This window comes from Trachinotus anak, unplaced genomic scaffold, assembly GCF_046630095.1.
Source record: "Trachinotus anak isolate AG129_WGS33_773 ecotype Australia unplaced genomic scaffold, CSIRO_AGI_Tana_v1 ptg000032l, whole genome shotgun sequence".
Lineage (NCBI taxonomy): Eukaryota > Metazoa > Chordata > Actinopteri > Carangiformes > Carangidae > Trachinotus > Trachinotus anak.
In genome coordinates this window covers 16,941,272-16,957,103 of record NW_027273883.1, presented here as the reverse complement: position 1 = coordinate 16,957,103, position 15,832 = coordinate 16,941,272, and the positions used below count along the sequence as shown (strand labels likewise).

The window sequence follows — 15,832 nt, the reverse complement described above, 5'->3', positions numbered from 1 at the left end:
TGTGTGTGTGTGTGTGTGTGTGTGTGTGTGTGTGTGTGTGTGTGTGTGTGTGTCCTTTTGTGATATAAAAGATGATGGAAATCCCCTACGGTGCAGACATTTTGTCGGTATTTTGTGGCATTTAGTGGTTTCAGTTAAGGTTAGCATTAGTGGTTATGGAATGATCCTAGAGAAAATATAACGTATATTAATGTATACTGAATGTTTCTTGTGTGTGTGTGTGTGTTAAGAATGCCATTCTCCTTCAGGCTAGCCTGTTCCTCCATTTACTCCAGCAGTGACTCATATTTATTTTAAGTCTGGAGGAAGTTTATTCTTGAAAAATTATGATTTGAATCATTCCTCTGTTCTTACTCTTCAGCGATATGAAATCCTGGCCAACAGTAGCAGGTGTCAGAAAAGATGCTGCTTATTTTCAAGCATACACATGGCTAACAGTAGGGATCATACGATACAATACTCTCTTTACTGTTACTTCTGAACTGTATGTTTCACATTAAAGTTGAGGTTATATCTCAAGGTTATATCATGTGGTAATGCTGATTGCTGGAACCCAACATTTATGTAATCTATAAGAATATCACAACCTTTCATCTTTGTTTTCTTCATCTTTATTCAACTTTCTCCACATATTTATGCTGGTCAAGCAGTGTGCTCACTGTTAGGGCAGAGTAAAGGTGGAATTAAATAGAGTAACCCAGAGGCTGGCAGGAGACAAAACTCAAAATTGAGACCTGGGATCAGATTAAGCACAACAAAAGAAAGAAGAAAACATAAGCACTGACCACAAGATATGAGGATGAAATATAAGATATATAAGCAGCATAATGTTTTTCACTCTGTGCTGCTGCTGGCGGGTCAGATGGCTGGTTGCAGTCTATAGGATCCATCCACTGCTAATACTACTGCCAGCACAAGATGAATTAGCCTATCCCCCTCTCTTTCCCTCTCACATACATACACAGATAAACAGACTTTCACTGTGTTGTATTTTCTAATGCTACTGCTGTCTTACAAATCAGCACCATCCTTCTGTAATATATAGCATCTCGTTTGTTTGCATCTCTGTCAGGTGGTTTTATTTTTCCTCTCCGGGAATCAGAATTCAAAAGACAAATCCCTTTTAGTTCATAAGCGAGAAGGTAACAGCGCTGCATTATCTCTGCCACATTGCACATACGACTTGGTAACCTCACATAGTAACTTTGATAGCAAAAACACTGAGCTATCAACTTAAACGCACACTATGTAATTTTCTGCCGCTAGTCGCCTCTCCATCAAAACAATAACAAGAGACTCTAAGTAATGTCACTTGTAATGTGGGATCATGGGTGTTGTTGTCATTGCAGTCATATGTGCTCATATGTGTGCAAAGGGGATATGATGCCATTAACAGGCAACCAAACCAGACAGACTTGATTAAGACTACAGATTTCTCTAGGTCTGAAAATTGATGGAAACATTTGCGACCATGTAACTACACAACTCAACAAAATATATAACATAGGTTTCATTGTTTTTATACATTTTAATACGGCATAGTTACATATTATAGCTTTAATGTTATCTCCAATGACTAGAAATGTCAAAACAAAGCAAAATCAACAGGAACGACAGAAACAGTTTTGTCCAAAATTTCACAAAAGTTCAGAATTTGAGAGTTTTATCCCATGGTTATAATCATTGTTTAAAGACAACTGATTTAACATTCTAAACTTTAGTTTTTACCATCTAAATTCATAGCAAAATATTCAATGTACAAAATATGGAAGAAGACGAGAGAAAAAAAGAGAAGAAGAAAACAAATGGGGGTCCAGATGAAGAGGAAGAGGTTTGAATCAGCATATTTACTTCATCGCACCTCTTGGTGACTGTGAAGCACAAAATGAAGTAGTGATACAGTAATGGAACTGGAAAGTTGGCACGCAGACAAACACACAAACGTTCAAATTGTTATGGCAGTTTTTAAACATGCTGGGTGAGATAATGTGGGGTGAGGTAGATGAGGCTATCACCATTTCTACTGACTCAGCTGTGTCTGACCTGCACTTAAAATTGTGATTGTGAATGCTCATGTATGCTTGGATGTGTGTGTGTGTGTGTGTGTGCGCGCGTGTGTGTGTGTGTGTGTGTGTGTGTGTGTGTATATGATTTTTTACTGCATGTACACATACTGTGTATTTGAGTATTCACATCTGTATATGCATGTATGCATATCCTCTTTCTCTTTGCCTGTGTGTGTACAGTATGTCTGTTATCCTCTGTCATGTAACTAAAGAGCTGCTTTCACAAAGACTAAAACTCACTTAACTGACCCACACAAACAAACTGCTCATTTAACTCTATTAGTTCAGTTCAGTTCATCTCCGTTTGTCTCTGGTGTCCACACCCCAGGCACAGATGTTTTGTAATGTGGGGGAAAAAAGAGATATATAAACAAAAGTTTCATTACAGCTGGAGACAGGGCCAGTGTTTAATGACTACCTTGGCAACTGTCACATGTGACAGAAGTTAGCTTTAATTCTCTGTCTCTGACATTTGTGGAAACAATTTAAGTGAATTGTAAGCAAATGTGTTTTGAGCAAAAAGAAACATCTGCGGTGCTGACAGAGAACTCAAAGGTGATGACAAGACTTTCAAAGGTGATGATATATTGATTTTCTTTTTAAGCCCATCACAGTATGAAGACAAAGAAAAGCAGGTGAGTGTGATTGTGTGAGTGGAGACAGGTGTGCTGGAGTTGAGCAGAGCCCCACCACCTGCATCCCATCTTGCAATCGAGACTTGTGCAAATACCCAGCTCTGCCACTAACCCCCTGCCAGATTGTAATGAGTGTCAGTCTGCGCTCAAGTCATTCAAATATCTGCTTTGCTCATTGCCTGTTGCTCTCCTCTCCTCTGCAGTCCCGTCTGCTCTGTACCAGCCTCCAGGCCCTCGTCCTGTCAGACCTGCTCCTCTGCTCCTCCTCATTAAGATTAAGCTTTTGCTATCTGGATTAATCATAAACTTGTTCATCATTAGGACAACAAATCCAAGCATCATATTACTTTGAGCCAAATGACACCATCTCGTTGTCGGCCATCCCAAATCTGTTCTTCCAGCAGACACAACAACTTTATTTCTAGTTGCTGCTTTTGTTTCTCCATTATTCGCTTTTCTTTCCAAGAAGCCACCAACATTTATGGAAACGTAATCATTCATGGATGAATGAATTAACAATGAATTTTGAATTTCACTGTGAAATATTGTGGATTGCTGTAGGCTAGAAAGCTGCAACCACACTGGAGCAAATTTCCTGAGTGTAAATTTTTATAGCACACAAAGACAGCTTTAAGTGCTCGCGAACATTTTTAATGGCAGGCATTTAATCATCTGGGAGGTACAAAAAAGTGCTCATACACTTTTGGAGTTTAAAATGGCCCTAAGCAATATGTGAGTTATACTGAAGATAACTTCAACTTCTCTTCCTTATGACTACATATCTCTCTGTCTCTGTATTTCTCTGCTGTATTTCTCTCTGTGTCTCAGACTCTCTGTAAAATCTATGTCTTCCTTTGACTCTCTCTCCCTCTCCCCCCTTCACCTGTTTCTGTTTTTTGGGTTTCTGTGTGTGTATGCTTCGCTGAGCAGTGACAGATCCTGCTGGGTATCCCTGCTTTCACATGAGGTGTCTTCATATGGTAATCCCTTTATAGCAGACACACAAACATGCACACACACACAGACACTCCTCTTATTCACTTGTCATTCTGTCTAAATGCAGACGAACACTTCCTCTGGCCAGGCAGTCCTCTGCATCTGTTCCCCCTCTCAACGCTGTCATGTTCTCCAACAGAAAGACAGAAACCAATGAAGAAGACAAAAGGCACTAAGAATGATGGACAGATACTCCCTGACATTTTGAGAATTGAGATAAAGACAGACAGTGAGTTGGTGGGCTGGTGTTGGTTTGTTTTCAGCAGAAATCCAGAGTCCCAGTAAGAAACTACGCAACAGCAACTCTACAGAAAAAAAACTGTCTATAAAGACTTTGGACTCTATTTGTTTTCAAGTTACGCTTCTATCCATTTTTCAAGCAAATGTTAGCCTCTCTTTTAAAATGTGACAAAACAATACATGCAAATGTCCCTGTCCATTAGCCCTGCTGAGGTAAATACACCTCCTGAACAGCCAAAGCTAATTCAAAGAACGCATCTGTGAAGACAAAAGAATAGTTTATCATTTGGCAAGTTGCTATTATTATTTTGTGTCAGCTAATGTTGTTGACGATTCATGCCAAAGTGTTTTGCAGTGTGAATTACTCATTCACTGGGCCCATTGGGGCCAAACCAATATCATCATTTATTCCATTGAGGCATCTGCATCACTATTTATTCCATAATTTCTTTTTTTTTTCACAAAACACTTTCTCGTCTCAAGTGAGCAGAAAATTGATTTTCACTGAGGGAATGTCATCAAAATTTGCCACTTCCATCAAGTCAGACTAATTTCATACAACATAATTTACATAAAAATATATTTGAATAGAATCCCAGTGATTGAGGAAAATATGAAATGTCTTTGTCAGAGCATTGGTTAAAAGGACAAACTATCGTCTCTGGTGGTTCCAGTCTAAAGTCACTGGTGAATATAAATAACAACAAAATCAGTGAGACCACCACTGAAGATAAATATGGTTAAACTGACACAGCAACAAACATTTTTACTTGACATCTTCTCTGATTATGTTTTTGGTGTGTATTTGTAGATGGCAATTAAAACCCGGTATATGCTGTGAACATCTCTGGAGGTATTTTTGTGGCACTGAATAAAAGCTTGACAAAAGAACTAAAGTGACCAATGAGTAATCAATTGATTTTATCATCAATTATTTATGGTATAAAATGTCACAAACGTATCCTCTATAACTTCATTATGAGAGACTACAGAGAGGTCTTGTAGGGTGATGAAATCTGCAGTTTCACTCCCACACTGCACAATCCACTAGTTAAAAAAACAAGGGTGTAAAGAGTGAGGAGTGGGAGGGAGAGACAGAAGAGGGAGGAAGGGTATCATCACCTGCACACACACACACACACACACACACACACACACACACACACACACACACACACACACACACACACACACACACACACACACACACCACAGCAGTGTTGACTAGTTGAGAGAAAAATTCCACTCGAAAACCAACCAAAAGGCTCCACAACTTCAAAAACATCAACAGTACATCTTCCTTGTTTTTTTTCTTTTTTTGTCTCTTTCCCAGCAGCTTGCTGGAAAGCTTCCTCCTCCCTCTGTCCCCTTCTGCTCTGCAGAGTTTCAATGCAGCAGATCTGAATATTTATCTGAAAAACGACAACCTGAGACTTGTAATGAGGGTTTGTCAGTGTGAACCTGATATGTAATGAAAACAGGTAAATCTCGTCACTGTGGGGTACATTCTTTGAGTAAACTAAGTCAGATTTTCAAGTCAGTGTGATTGGTGCTGAAGTGGTTCTAGTTTTGAAGAACTTCAACAACCTAGTAGCAAAGACTGGACATGAACACTTAACACTGCAATTCTTTTTCTTTAAAATCTCTACCTATACTATAATATGAATCAGAAGCAAGCATGAAACTACAACCAGCTAAAGTAATGTTATTACACTGATTAATCAATTTTCTCATTCACCTTTCACAGTCTAGTAATCAAGTCATTTTCAACAGACATATAATGTATATTGAAGACTAACCTTGTGAAAGCTGCCATGGAAAATCTTTTTGATTCCTGTTCCTTCAAACGTCACAGTCTGGAAGTCTCCTTTGTAGTCATAGTTGAAGAACGTCAAGGTCTTTCCAGAGTCTGTGGGGAGACAGAGGGTAGAAAAGGTTCACATCAGGTAGAAGTCGCCTGTTGTATTGTTGTATTGTACTGCTGATATTAGACTCCAGTAAAGAGCTGGTCTGTAACAACAGTGAACCACGTGTGCTGGACAATAGGACAATGATCTTTGTGCTTCTCTGCTGTTCATCTGCCCAAGATTCATTTTAATACTGAAGAAGTACAAATTTCATCATATTTCCTTTCAACAGAGGCATTTAAAAGATTTCATTTAATTTCATTGTGACATAAACATGAGAGCCCTGTTATTTTTATTTTTTCACCAAGCACTGAATGCAACCATCAGAGGGCAAGAACATAATCCCATCCTCCACATTTTTCTAATAATATACTCTATGTGATGTAAGTGGCAATGAGAATTATTATTAGAGTTTGCAACATGTCAGTGAAAACTAAGCACAAAGACTGTAACATTATAACTAGAGATAGAGGATTGAATTGAATAAAGAAGTCCAATTTAATGCAAGTGCCATCATCCACGTTCCCTTCCACATTTCTCTGTAAGTTAACCAAACCCAAAATACGATTTAGATTTTTTCACCCATGCTTTTACTGCTTAAACTGTGCCAGGGTCAACAAGGAAAGCAGAGCAGCCAAAATACAACTTCCTCCAGCTATTCCTAGGGTTCCCAAGATCATCAACGACAGCTGGTAATATAATCTCCACAGCAGGTCAGAGGTCTGCCCTGGGTCTCCTCCAAGTCAGTGGTGTCTAAAACACCTCTGAAGTATGACGCCTGGGGTGAGTTCACCTAGTGTGCAGTGTTTCTGTGACATCGCTTATCACAGTCTGACGTAAACACAGTCACTGCACCCTGGTCGATGTTACGACACCGTCATTATTATCATCCCATCTGCTTTGGCTTTAAAAAACTGGCTTCATGTCAAGCCAAAGAGAAGAGCTCAGGTACAATATAAGAGGAAAACTTTGCCCATCTAAAGCTACATTATCATCAATCAAAAAATGTAGTAATACCTCTGCTGTAATTAGTGCTTTCCCTCAAGTGTCACTTCTAATCTGCTGAATTAATAACTCTCAAGGATCATTTGGAGGAGTTAGGAATGCAAATGAGCTGTTGGAGTTTGTACTTATCAAACTGTGATGTGTTACAATGCAGGTGAGCCAAAAAATATATAAAGTGAAAGTGAAACACAAATGATTCAAACTCACTGTCCAGAATTAGTCCCACCAATGGTTCGTTGTCTTTGTTGAGGATTTCCCACAATGCAAAGGGCTCCTGCGGAGTCTCAGGGAGTAGGCGCAGCATCATTGAGATAGTGTAGTCAGAGGGTAAACCTTCAGGGTGAAGGTACCTGGTAGACATGTGAAAGATGAAAGAATGGGCACACACACACACACACACACACACAGACACACACATTGACACACACACACACACACACAGACACACACGGTCAGCTGTGCCCTTCAGGCATATATCTACTAGGTGTCTTTTTAAAGTGCCATTGTCTCCTTTCAGCTGATGTGAATGCTTTTAGTGTTCTTTGAATGCCTCAGTCTCTCTTTGAGTGCCAGCCACTTTTTGATCAGTAAGCCTAGCCTTTTCTTGTGCAGTTGCCTTCAAGCACTTCAGGTTCAAACCATCATCTTTTCAGAGCACTCATCAACGTCATTTTTCACAAACTGAACAATCTCAGAATAAGTTATATACAGTAGAGGAAACTGAAACCATGAAAAAGCTCCTAGAATGACAAGAATGAAAGACTTTACAGGAGCACAACTGAAGGCACTTGATGCTCCTGTTAAGTTTTTGTATGGATGGGTTCATATTTGAATAATTCCTTGTGGTTTAGTCCTACGTAAACCTTCATGCTCCCAACCTACATTTGCAATTATCTCTGACAATGTTTTAAATCATTTATTTCCAGCTTCTGTAAATTCTGTAATGCTGTTAATTACTACTGGTCATGGCCTAAAGCAGCAATTTGAAACCCGCTTGGAATGTACAAGGTGAACTCTTAATATAAAACTGGAGGACATTACTTTCACACCTTTAATCTTTGGAACAGTCGAATCAATCTAAGTGTTTGGGCTAGTTTCACCGTTGTTCTGGTCAGTGGACAAGCTGAGTTATTGATACTGATACTATAACTGTGTGTTACACTAGAAAGAATAGAGTCTTCTCCATGAGAAACTACTTGGCATTAATATGCAGTAAGTAGTAATTATTGAATGGATCTATATTTTGACCTTTTTATATTTACTGTAGCCACTGCCAGTTGATGGTGACACATTATGCAGATGCAGTTTTTACAGGTTGTGATCAATTTGAAAAAACTATGATTCAGCTCCTGAAAAAGAATGACCTGAAACTGCCAATTTGCTTTTTGTATTAATTGGTTATAGGAATTACAGGGATTAGAGGAAACGGCATGATTAATATATTACTGCAACAATCTGATTCCGCTCAGTGCTTTTATTAAATTTCCTTTTATTGTAAAAATGCCTTGATTTATCGTAACTGCATTTTCTAAAAGTTTGAAAATAATGAAAGGCTTTCTAATCTCTTTCTAATTCTATCTAATGGGAACATAAACTGTATTTACATTAATTCATCAGATAAATGTGCGTCATTTAGAGTCTGGCTGCCGCATATGGAAGTTCAGTCTTACTTCAATATTATTCTTATAGTGAAATATAATTAAATCCTGGCAAAAGGCATAAATTCTATAATCTTCAGGATCACTCTTTGTGGTTGTTGGCACAGGGGACAGGTACTGTTTGTGGAACGTGCAAGACAACATAACACAGCCCAGGTCTTATGAGTGGGAAGTGAACCCTTGTGGGCTAAAAGATAATCCAAACAAAGACAAAGGGAAAATCTTGTTGGTTTTTATGTTAGTTCTCCAGTAGTTTGCTATCACCCTGAAAGTCAAGTGATTTTCTTTGGCCGAACTGTTGAATAGTTCTGTGTCACTGCTGGCTGATAATTCAAAGTCCTGTGGTGTTTTTGTCCTGCTGACCATTGACAGTGACCACTCCCCAGGTCCAGAGAGAAGAAAGGAGAGTCACTTAGCGAGCAAACACTGAGGAGTAGGACCAATGTAACTCTATACAACACAATAGACATTTAAGGTTAAATAGTAGTGAGCTGGATTCACTTTCACTCATTAAAAAATATTAAAAACGATGTATGCCTTTCATGAAAGAGAATTATGCTGGGTAGAGGGATATGGTGCAAAGTAACTGGTTTCTGGTACTATGCGTCTAACCACAGGAATTGATAACACAACACCACTTTTTACTTTCCACCAGTTCTGTTTTGTTTGTGATTGTTTAAACAAATGTGTGTGATGCTGGTTGTTTTTGTGACACTGAACCGTCCTATTTATAACCTTGTGTGTGTGTGTGTGTAATTTGTTCTCAGTTGTTTTTAGCAAAAGACACCTTGATCTCGCTGACACTTGAACAAATTAAACTGTCACTGAACAAACCGTCACCTCCAGCTCTGTCTGCGGCCATTTATTTTGTACTCCAGTATAGCCGATGACGCAGTACAGGTTGATCTGTATTTATCTATAAGCTGCCAGCTCACTTTGTGAACATAAAATAATGATTTGATCAATTGTTTCAGCCCTTTAATACATCTTACCTGTATGAGGGTTATAATGTTAATGGCTGGCTATGATGCACAACTTTATGGTTTGTCAACTGAAACAAAGGTGTGTTTTCAAATTTCTCCATCTTACTGTGGGGGTGACATTACTCACTTGGTGGGCTGTGACACCAGGGCATCACGGTGTAACCTGTAACAGGGGAAGCTGTTGAACGACCCCGGCTCCAGAGAAACTCCAGGTATCATGCTGTACTCCTTCTCTACCAGGCCAAACTTCTCCATCATACGGAAACCTGCGAGAGACAAATCAGCATCATTATGTTCATTGTCATCATTAGCTCTCCATCCAGGGGTCTGCTACAGTAGATGGGCTTGTGAGAATGTTATACTGTTTATTTTTCCTGTAATTTGCACGTCTTACCTGCTATCGTGTTACCACTCATCAAAACGGACGGACAAGCTGGAAGATAGAAAAGCGTCTTTTAGTTCATCTGCAATATTTTTTCTCAACCATCAAATAAATTATTCTTTCCTTACCTTTTCTTCTTCAGTCATTTTTAGTGTCTCTCCACTAACTAGAGTCCTTGCTCAACCTCTGCATCTCTCCACAACTTTTCTGATCTCTCTTTTCCTCCACAGCTCTGTTTTAAACATAAGGTGGTGGTGTTACTCACTGGCAGTAGCAGCCTCGCAGACAAAGGTAATGAGTTGTTCTTCTATTTTCTTCACAGCATCCAAATCGTCCACAAAAAAGACGTGTCTATCGCTGGGCTTGCTGGCGATATTCACCAGCTCTCCGTAGTCCGCATCCGCAAAGCCAATGGCAAAGATGATATAGTCTGAGAACGGAATTAAACAAGAAGATTCATTACAAGTTTAAAGTCAATGGATAGGATTAAATAGCCTAATAGAATACACTGTTATTGGAGTTATAGGTTTCAAACCAGTGTTTGAAGAGTCTGTAAGAGTAAAATGTGACAAACAGTTCATGAGGTTGAGCTTGAATGAGGTTCTGTCTTCATGTTACCTGTACTGTACCAACACACACAACTTACCGCATCAGTGTCAACAAATCACATACTGTACATCCAGTGTCAAAAAAATTATGATTTCCAGAATTTTCCAGGACTTAAATCAACTACCAATAAGTTTATTTCTATGTCTGGTCGATAAAATACTCACCCTCCATCTGCATCTCCTTGGACACTTTGTTGACATCATCTTGCGAACGCCCATCAGTCAAGACAACCAGGACCTTAGGGACGCCCCTCCTAGCTCCGGCCTCTGGAGTGAAAATGGACTCTTTCACATGTTTGATGGCCCGACCTGAGGGATGGCAAAAAGCAAACACTCGATTTAGAGCAGCCAAACTAATGAGTGCTGCTTTTTTCATATTTAGCCCATGCACCCATTTTCCTTCTAATTTGCAAGTCCTCGGTTTGATCTTATTTCTGTAAAACTGTAAAATGAACTTGCAGAGACTTAAATAAAAAATAGACAATCATAGTAAACATTACGTCCTCTTTTTTTAAATCACAATTTTGTTGCATTACACAAATACATGCAGCAAAGCATGGCATTTTTCCTGCAGCACACTAAAGCTACACTTGCATTGGTCGACTGAGCCAGTCAGCTGTTTCCAATAAACTTCACAATCATTGCCTCATTCACTGCTGTGTGGCCAGTACGATCCAGTCATATTAATGAAGGTATACGACACAGATACAAAACCTGATGCTGTTAGCATTACTTGCTGACTCAGCTCCCTTGCTTGATGTGACCAAGATGAAATGTTCACGTAAAGGGGGATTAGCAATCTCAGCAGAATACTCTTCACTCTTTAGATTCTTTGAGAGCACCCTCAAACAGCAGAGCCTTTTCCACCCAATCTAACTGTATAACCACTTGCTATAATTGGTCAATTCCTTAATGTGCAGTGTCTCTAACTGACCAATAATATATACCTCTCAGAAAAAAAATGCTGCCAAGATGTTTGCTGTCTTTCTCTAACTCAAACCATTCTCAGGTCTCTGCAATTCTGTAGTTGTTCTGTGAATGGATGCCTTGAAGGAAAAACATAATAAAAATGAAAAAGACAACCACACACCATGCTTGGGAACATGGCCAGTAGTGATTTAACATATACAGTCATTGTACATAGACCTTGGACTTACCCCAAGCCAGCAAGCAAGAAACCTTGGGGTAATCTTTGATTCAGAGCTAAACTTCAAAGATCATGTGGGGCTTGTGCCCAAATTCACCTTTTGTCACCTTAAAAATATTCCTAATTTCTCTCTCTGAGTGACTCAGAAAAAGTGATGCATGCTGTTATATCCAGCAGGCTTGACTACTGTAATGCTCTCCTATCTGTCAACCCCAAAATGTTACAAATCAGCTACAACTGATTCACAACTCTGTGGCTCGAGTTCTGACCAGGACAGAAAGAGAAAACACGTTACACCTGTTTTAAAGTCTCTGCATTGGTTGCCTGTCAGTTTCCAGATTGATTTTAAAATTCTTCTGATTGTTTGTAAAGCACTTCATGTTCTTGCAACACATAAATGTTTCACATGGCTACACTCTATGAACCAGTACAGCTCCTGAGGTCCTCTGGCACAAGTCTGTTAATTGTTTTGAAGTGCAGGACTAAAACCTTTGGCAGGAAGCTTTTAGCTTTTATGCTCCGAGCTGCTGGAACAGTCTCTCCTAGGAGCTGAGAGCAGCAGGAAATTTTTGAACGTAAACTCAAACTGTACCTCTTCACCCTGAGTTTTGATTAAATATGGTTATTATGGTTATTGTTCACTTCTTTTTATCATATCTATGTTGTAAAATTTCTATATTTTATTCTGTTTAATCTGCTTTTGCTATTATCAATTTTTGAAATGTGAAGCACTTTAAACTGCACTAACCTGTATAAGAAGTGCTATACAAATAAAGTTTGATTGATTTATTGAATGAAAATGCAAAATCACTAGTATGGTCCTTTAGCGTATGAGGTGCTCCACATATTACTCTTACTGTCTTACTTAATTTTTTCATTGGAGCGACATTTTGGAACAGACGAATGTTTAAATCAACTGTGCATAGCTTACATTTTTTCCCAAGTGAGACTCGATGCTGACAAATGCTTGGCAGACAAAACTTACTGGAAGCATGAATGAGCTCATTAACAATCTAAAAATGTCCTCTTCCCCACCTGTTACATGGAGGTGAATGCTTGAGACCTTTGCTTCAATTTTAATGTACTTACTAATTAAAAACATGTATTATTTATTCTTCCACTGACATTAATAAAATACATTATCGACCCCATAATTATTACATGACAATGAGTGACCTAAAATCCCAGAGTGCCCTTTAACATTTAAAGTATGTCAGAAAACAGACAATGTCCTGTGTATTCTAATGGGATCTAAACATGGACAGGTGAAAAAAACTAAGATTAAAATGTCACAATCCAGTCTGTGATAAAAAAAACAAACCCATAAAATTAGATGAACTTTTCACAGTGTGCAGGTCACCTGCTAATGGAATTAATCGGTCAATAAAATCTGTCTGGACAGTTTTAAAAGGTTTTGAGACCCACCCACAGCAAGTAACCAAGATGGTGTCAATGCACAACAGAAGAACATTATGCCCAATTACACTGTGTTTTTATTATATTTTTATTGATGTATTTGCCTCCACAGAGGTCTTTTGCTGCTAAAAAGACATCCTGATGAAGGATGGTGAAGTACAAGGTGTAATCACTTAAAATAACATGAAAAATTGACATGCAGCGTGTCTTTCATGAGTTTAATTAATCTGAACTGTAGAGACTGTTTATATGCAACAACATGTGTGGAAATAAAGTCATTCTGTGCATGCAAACCAACACGCAGTCTCCTGATCATCATCACACGCAGGTAGGTGATTTCCATTTAACACTAATATTTGCATACTGTCCATCGTGATTTGAATTAATAGCTCATGAAGCTCATCTACTCATCTCCACCTGACCTTTTCATAATTACATGGACAATTATTAATCCTCTCTACTCCTTTTGTCCTTTTACACTTTCTCCTCTCACTCTTCTTGCGTTTTCAAAAGCATGCCACAGCTCTTAAGAGAGGAGTATCAGGGAGGTTTGTATTAAAAACTAAACCATATGAAGCAGTAAATGGCCCGTGAGTTGACTAACCACTTATTGTACACAAGTGTGTGTGGCGTAAACAGCTCTATGTATACAGTGTATCTGTCTCCAGGATTCTAAACAAACCAAAACCCTTGGACCACATCTTCACCTCCTCCTCCTCCTGTTTTTTTTTTTTTTTCACTTAGCTGTCAGTGATGAAAAATGATAGAGTGCTTGCCCTGTAAAGTGTTGTGTTGTCACATATCTGCCAGTGATACATCTGTTTCTACACTGTCCACTGATCATGCTGGACAAGGCTGGAATTACAGCAGCTACCCAGGCATGAAGTGAGACACAGGACAGAGCAGAGGAGAGGGAAGATGAGCAGGAGGAGGAGAGGGAGGAGGCGCTGAGTGGGTGGTGGAGGAAGGAGGAGAAGAGCAGGTAAGGGGCACAAAGAGAGTTGGGAGGACGAAAAAGAGAAAAGAAGAGATTGGTCAGACAGGGAAGACCGAGCATGTATGAAACGAGGGTGAGAAAAACAAAAAATGAACACAAAACAAACATGTCAGTAGATGCTGGGTTGAAAAGCCCGTCATCAATCAGTGATCCATCACTTTGCAAGTGTGAAATAATCCTTGTCAGTTTGGATTTGGCCTGGTGTCTGGCAACAGTTTACCAGTTTTCTTGCTGTCAGTGTAGAGGGGAAACAATATGAGAGTATAAAAATAGTTGAAACCATCTCTCTTGTTTTAGCATCCAAAGCCTTGGTGCGATATAATGAAGTAGGAGACTTTTTCTCTCTGTTCTTTTTGTGGCTGCAGGTGAAATCTGTATGACAAGGAAGAGGCTGTAATATTCTCCCTGGGTGATTATGAACGGAGAGAGGAGAGGAAATCCTTTAATCTTTGACAAGTTACTGCAGGTTCCTAAGAACGATTTGAAAAAAACACTTTTGGATAATCAAATGCATTGCTGAAAATATACAATAGATTTTGAATGGGTTTTTTATATTCAGTGAAACCCATTCATGGGTCATTCATACATTCATTGCTACACTCATAAAAGACTCATAAATCTTGGAAATTGACTGGCTGCTAAAGTAAACTCATAGAAGGAAAATAACAATCTGACTAATCCAATGTTTGAATATATTAATAAAAAATTAAGGATTAAAAGAAACCCTAGTTTACATATTGTGAGTGACACGTACACGTACACACATACACACACACACACATACACACCTGGAAATCAAACACACCTCTAAATTTGCCCATAAGCAGATACTGCAACACAGCTCCTCTGTCTGTAGGCCTATGTACTGTACAGTCAAGCAGTGCCAGGGATTAGCATGAAAATCAATCTCAAAAGACACACACACTCACATACATCCACTACAGCACAGGGATAAAGACTATTACAGCAGCAGCTACATTAAATCAATCATTCACCAAGCCAGTCAGAGGCTCACTAATGCCTTAATGAATAAATGCATAGTGAAAAGCCAAATCCCACAATATCAGCTTCAGCACCATGAATCCTCAACACACCCTTCCCTCACACTCATAGGAGAGGGTGGATGAAAAAAAATGACTGTAGAGTCTTAAAGAAGGCAGCATCATTTACATACTGTTTGTAAAATGGGTATAGAGAAGAGGCTTATGACTAGAAGAAGGCTCAGATGGTGAATAAGTAGCTGTCCCCTCTCTTCAAGCAACAACCTCTGCAGTGCCATTGAGCAAGAAACTCCTGTTACCACAGCAGCAACTCTGTGGCTGACTGTCTGAGGTGGTGGGGTTAGTGGGAAATTCCCAGATGTGGAAAGAAGCAGGTTGTAACCATCTTTCTGATTAACACTACAATATCATCCAGAAAAGAAAAGAAGAAAAGAACTTCTCTTCGGATCTGATACAAACTTTGTAACTTTACTGTGAATTCACGTGTAATTTTGAGCATGTTTTTCAAAATTTTGATGGGTTTACTTGACCTGGGAGTTATCGGACAAAGGATTTAAAATAAGCTAGCCATTTACAGTAAAAACATAAAAAGGCATTGAAGCTGTGGGGTTCTTGTTGGCTTCTATGCAGATATATCTGCCAGAGGCTACGGGTTAAAGAGGCAGAAAGCTATGGCCTTTTATTTGAGGGCTTTGGTGGATTTAGACACAGTGAGGGGCCTTGATTGGGTCTCTGAGGAGAATTTGAGGTTTAAGAGTGAAGAAAGGGAATAGTTTAGGGTTTGGAGAGTG

The 15,832-nt window shown here is 39.1% G+C and overlaps 1 protein-coding gene across 2 annotated transcripts in view; it reads right to left on the bottom strand.

Annotated features, from left to right (window-relative positions):
* col14a1a (collagen, type XIV, alpha 1a) overlaps positions 1-15,832 on the bottom strand; it is a 124,045-nt gene that overhangs the window by 37,860 nt on the left and 70,353 nt on the right. For both annotated transcript variants that reach the window (XM_071469378.1, XM_071469377.1), the window contains exons 28-33: positions 10,646-10,789; positions 10,138-10,302; positions 9,885-9,923; positions 9,618-9,756; positions 7,057-7,199; positions 5,737-5,846 (exon numbers count right to left, since the gene is read on the bottom strand). In XM_071469378.1, the coding sequence (XP_071325479.1) occupies positions 5,737-5,846; positions 7,057-7,199; positions 9,618-9,756; positions 9,885-9,923; positions 10,138-10,302; positions 10,646-10,789 (740 nt within the window). The remainder of the gene's footprint in view (positions 1-5,736; positions 5,847-7,056; positions 7,200-9,617; positions 9,757-9,884; positions 9,924-10,137; positions 10,303-10,645; positions 10,790-15,832) is intronic.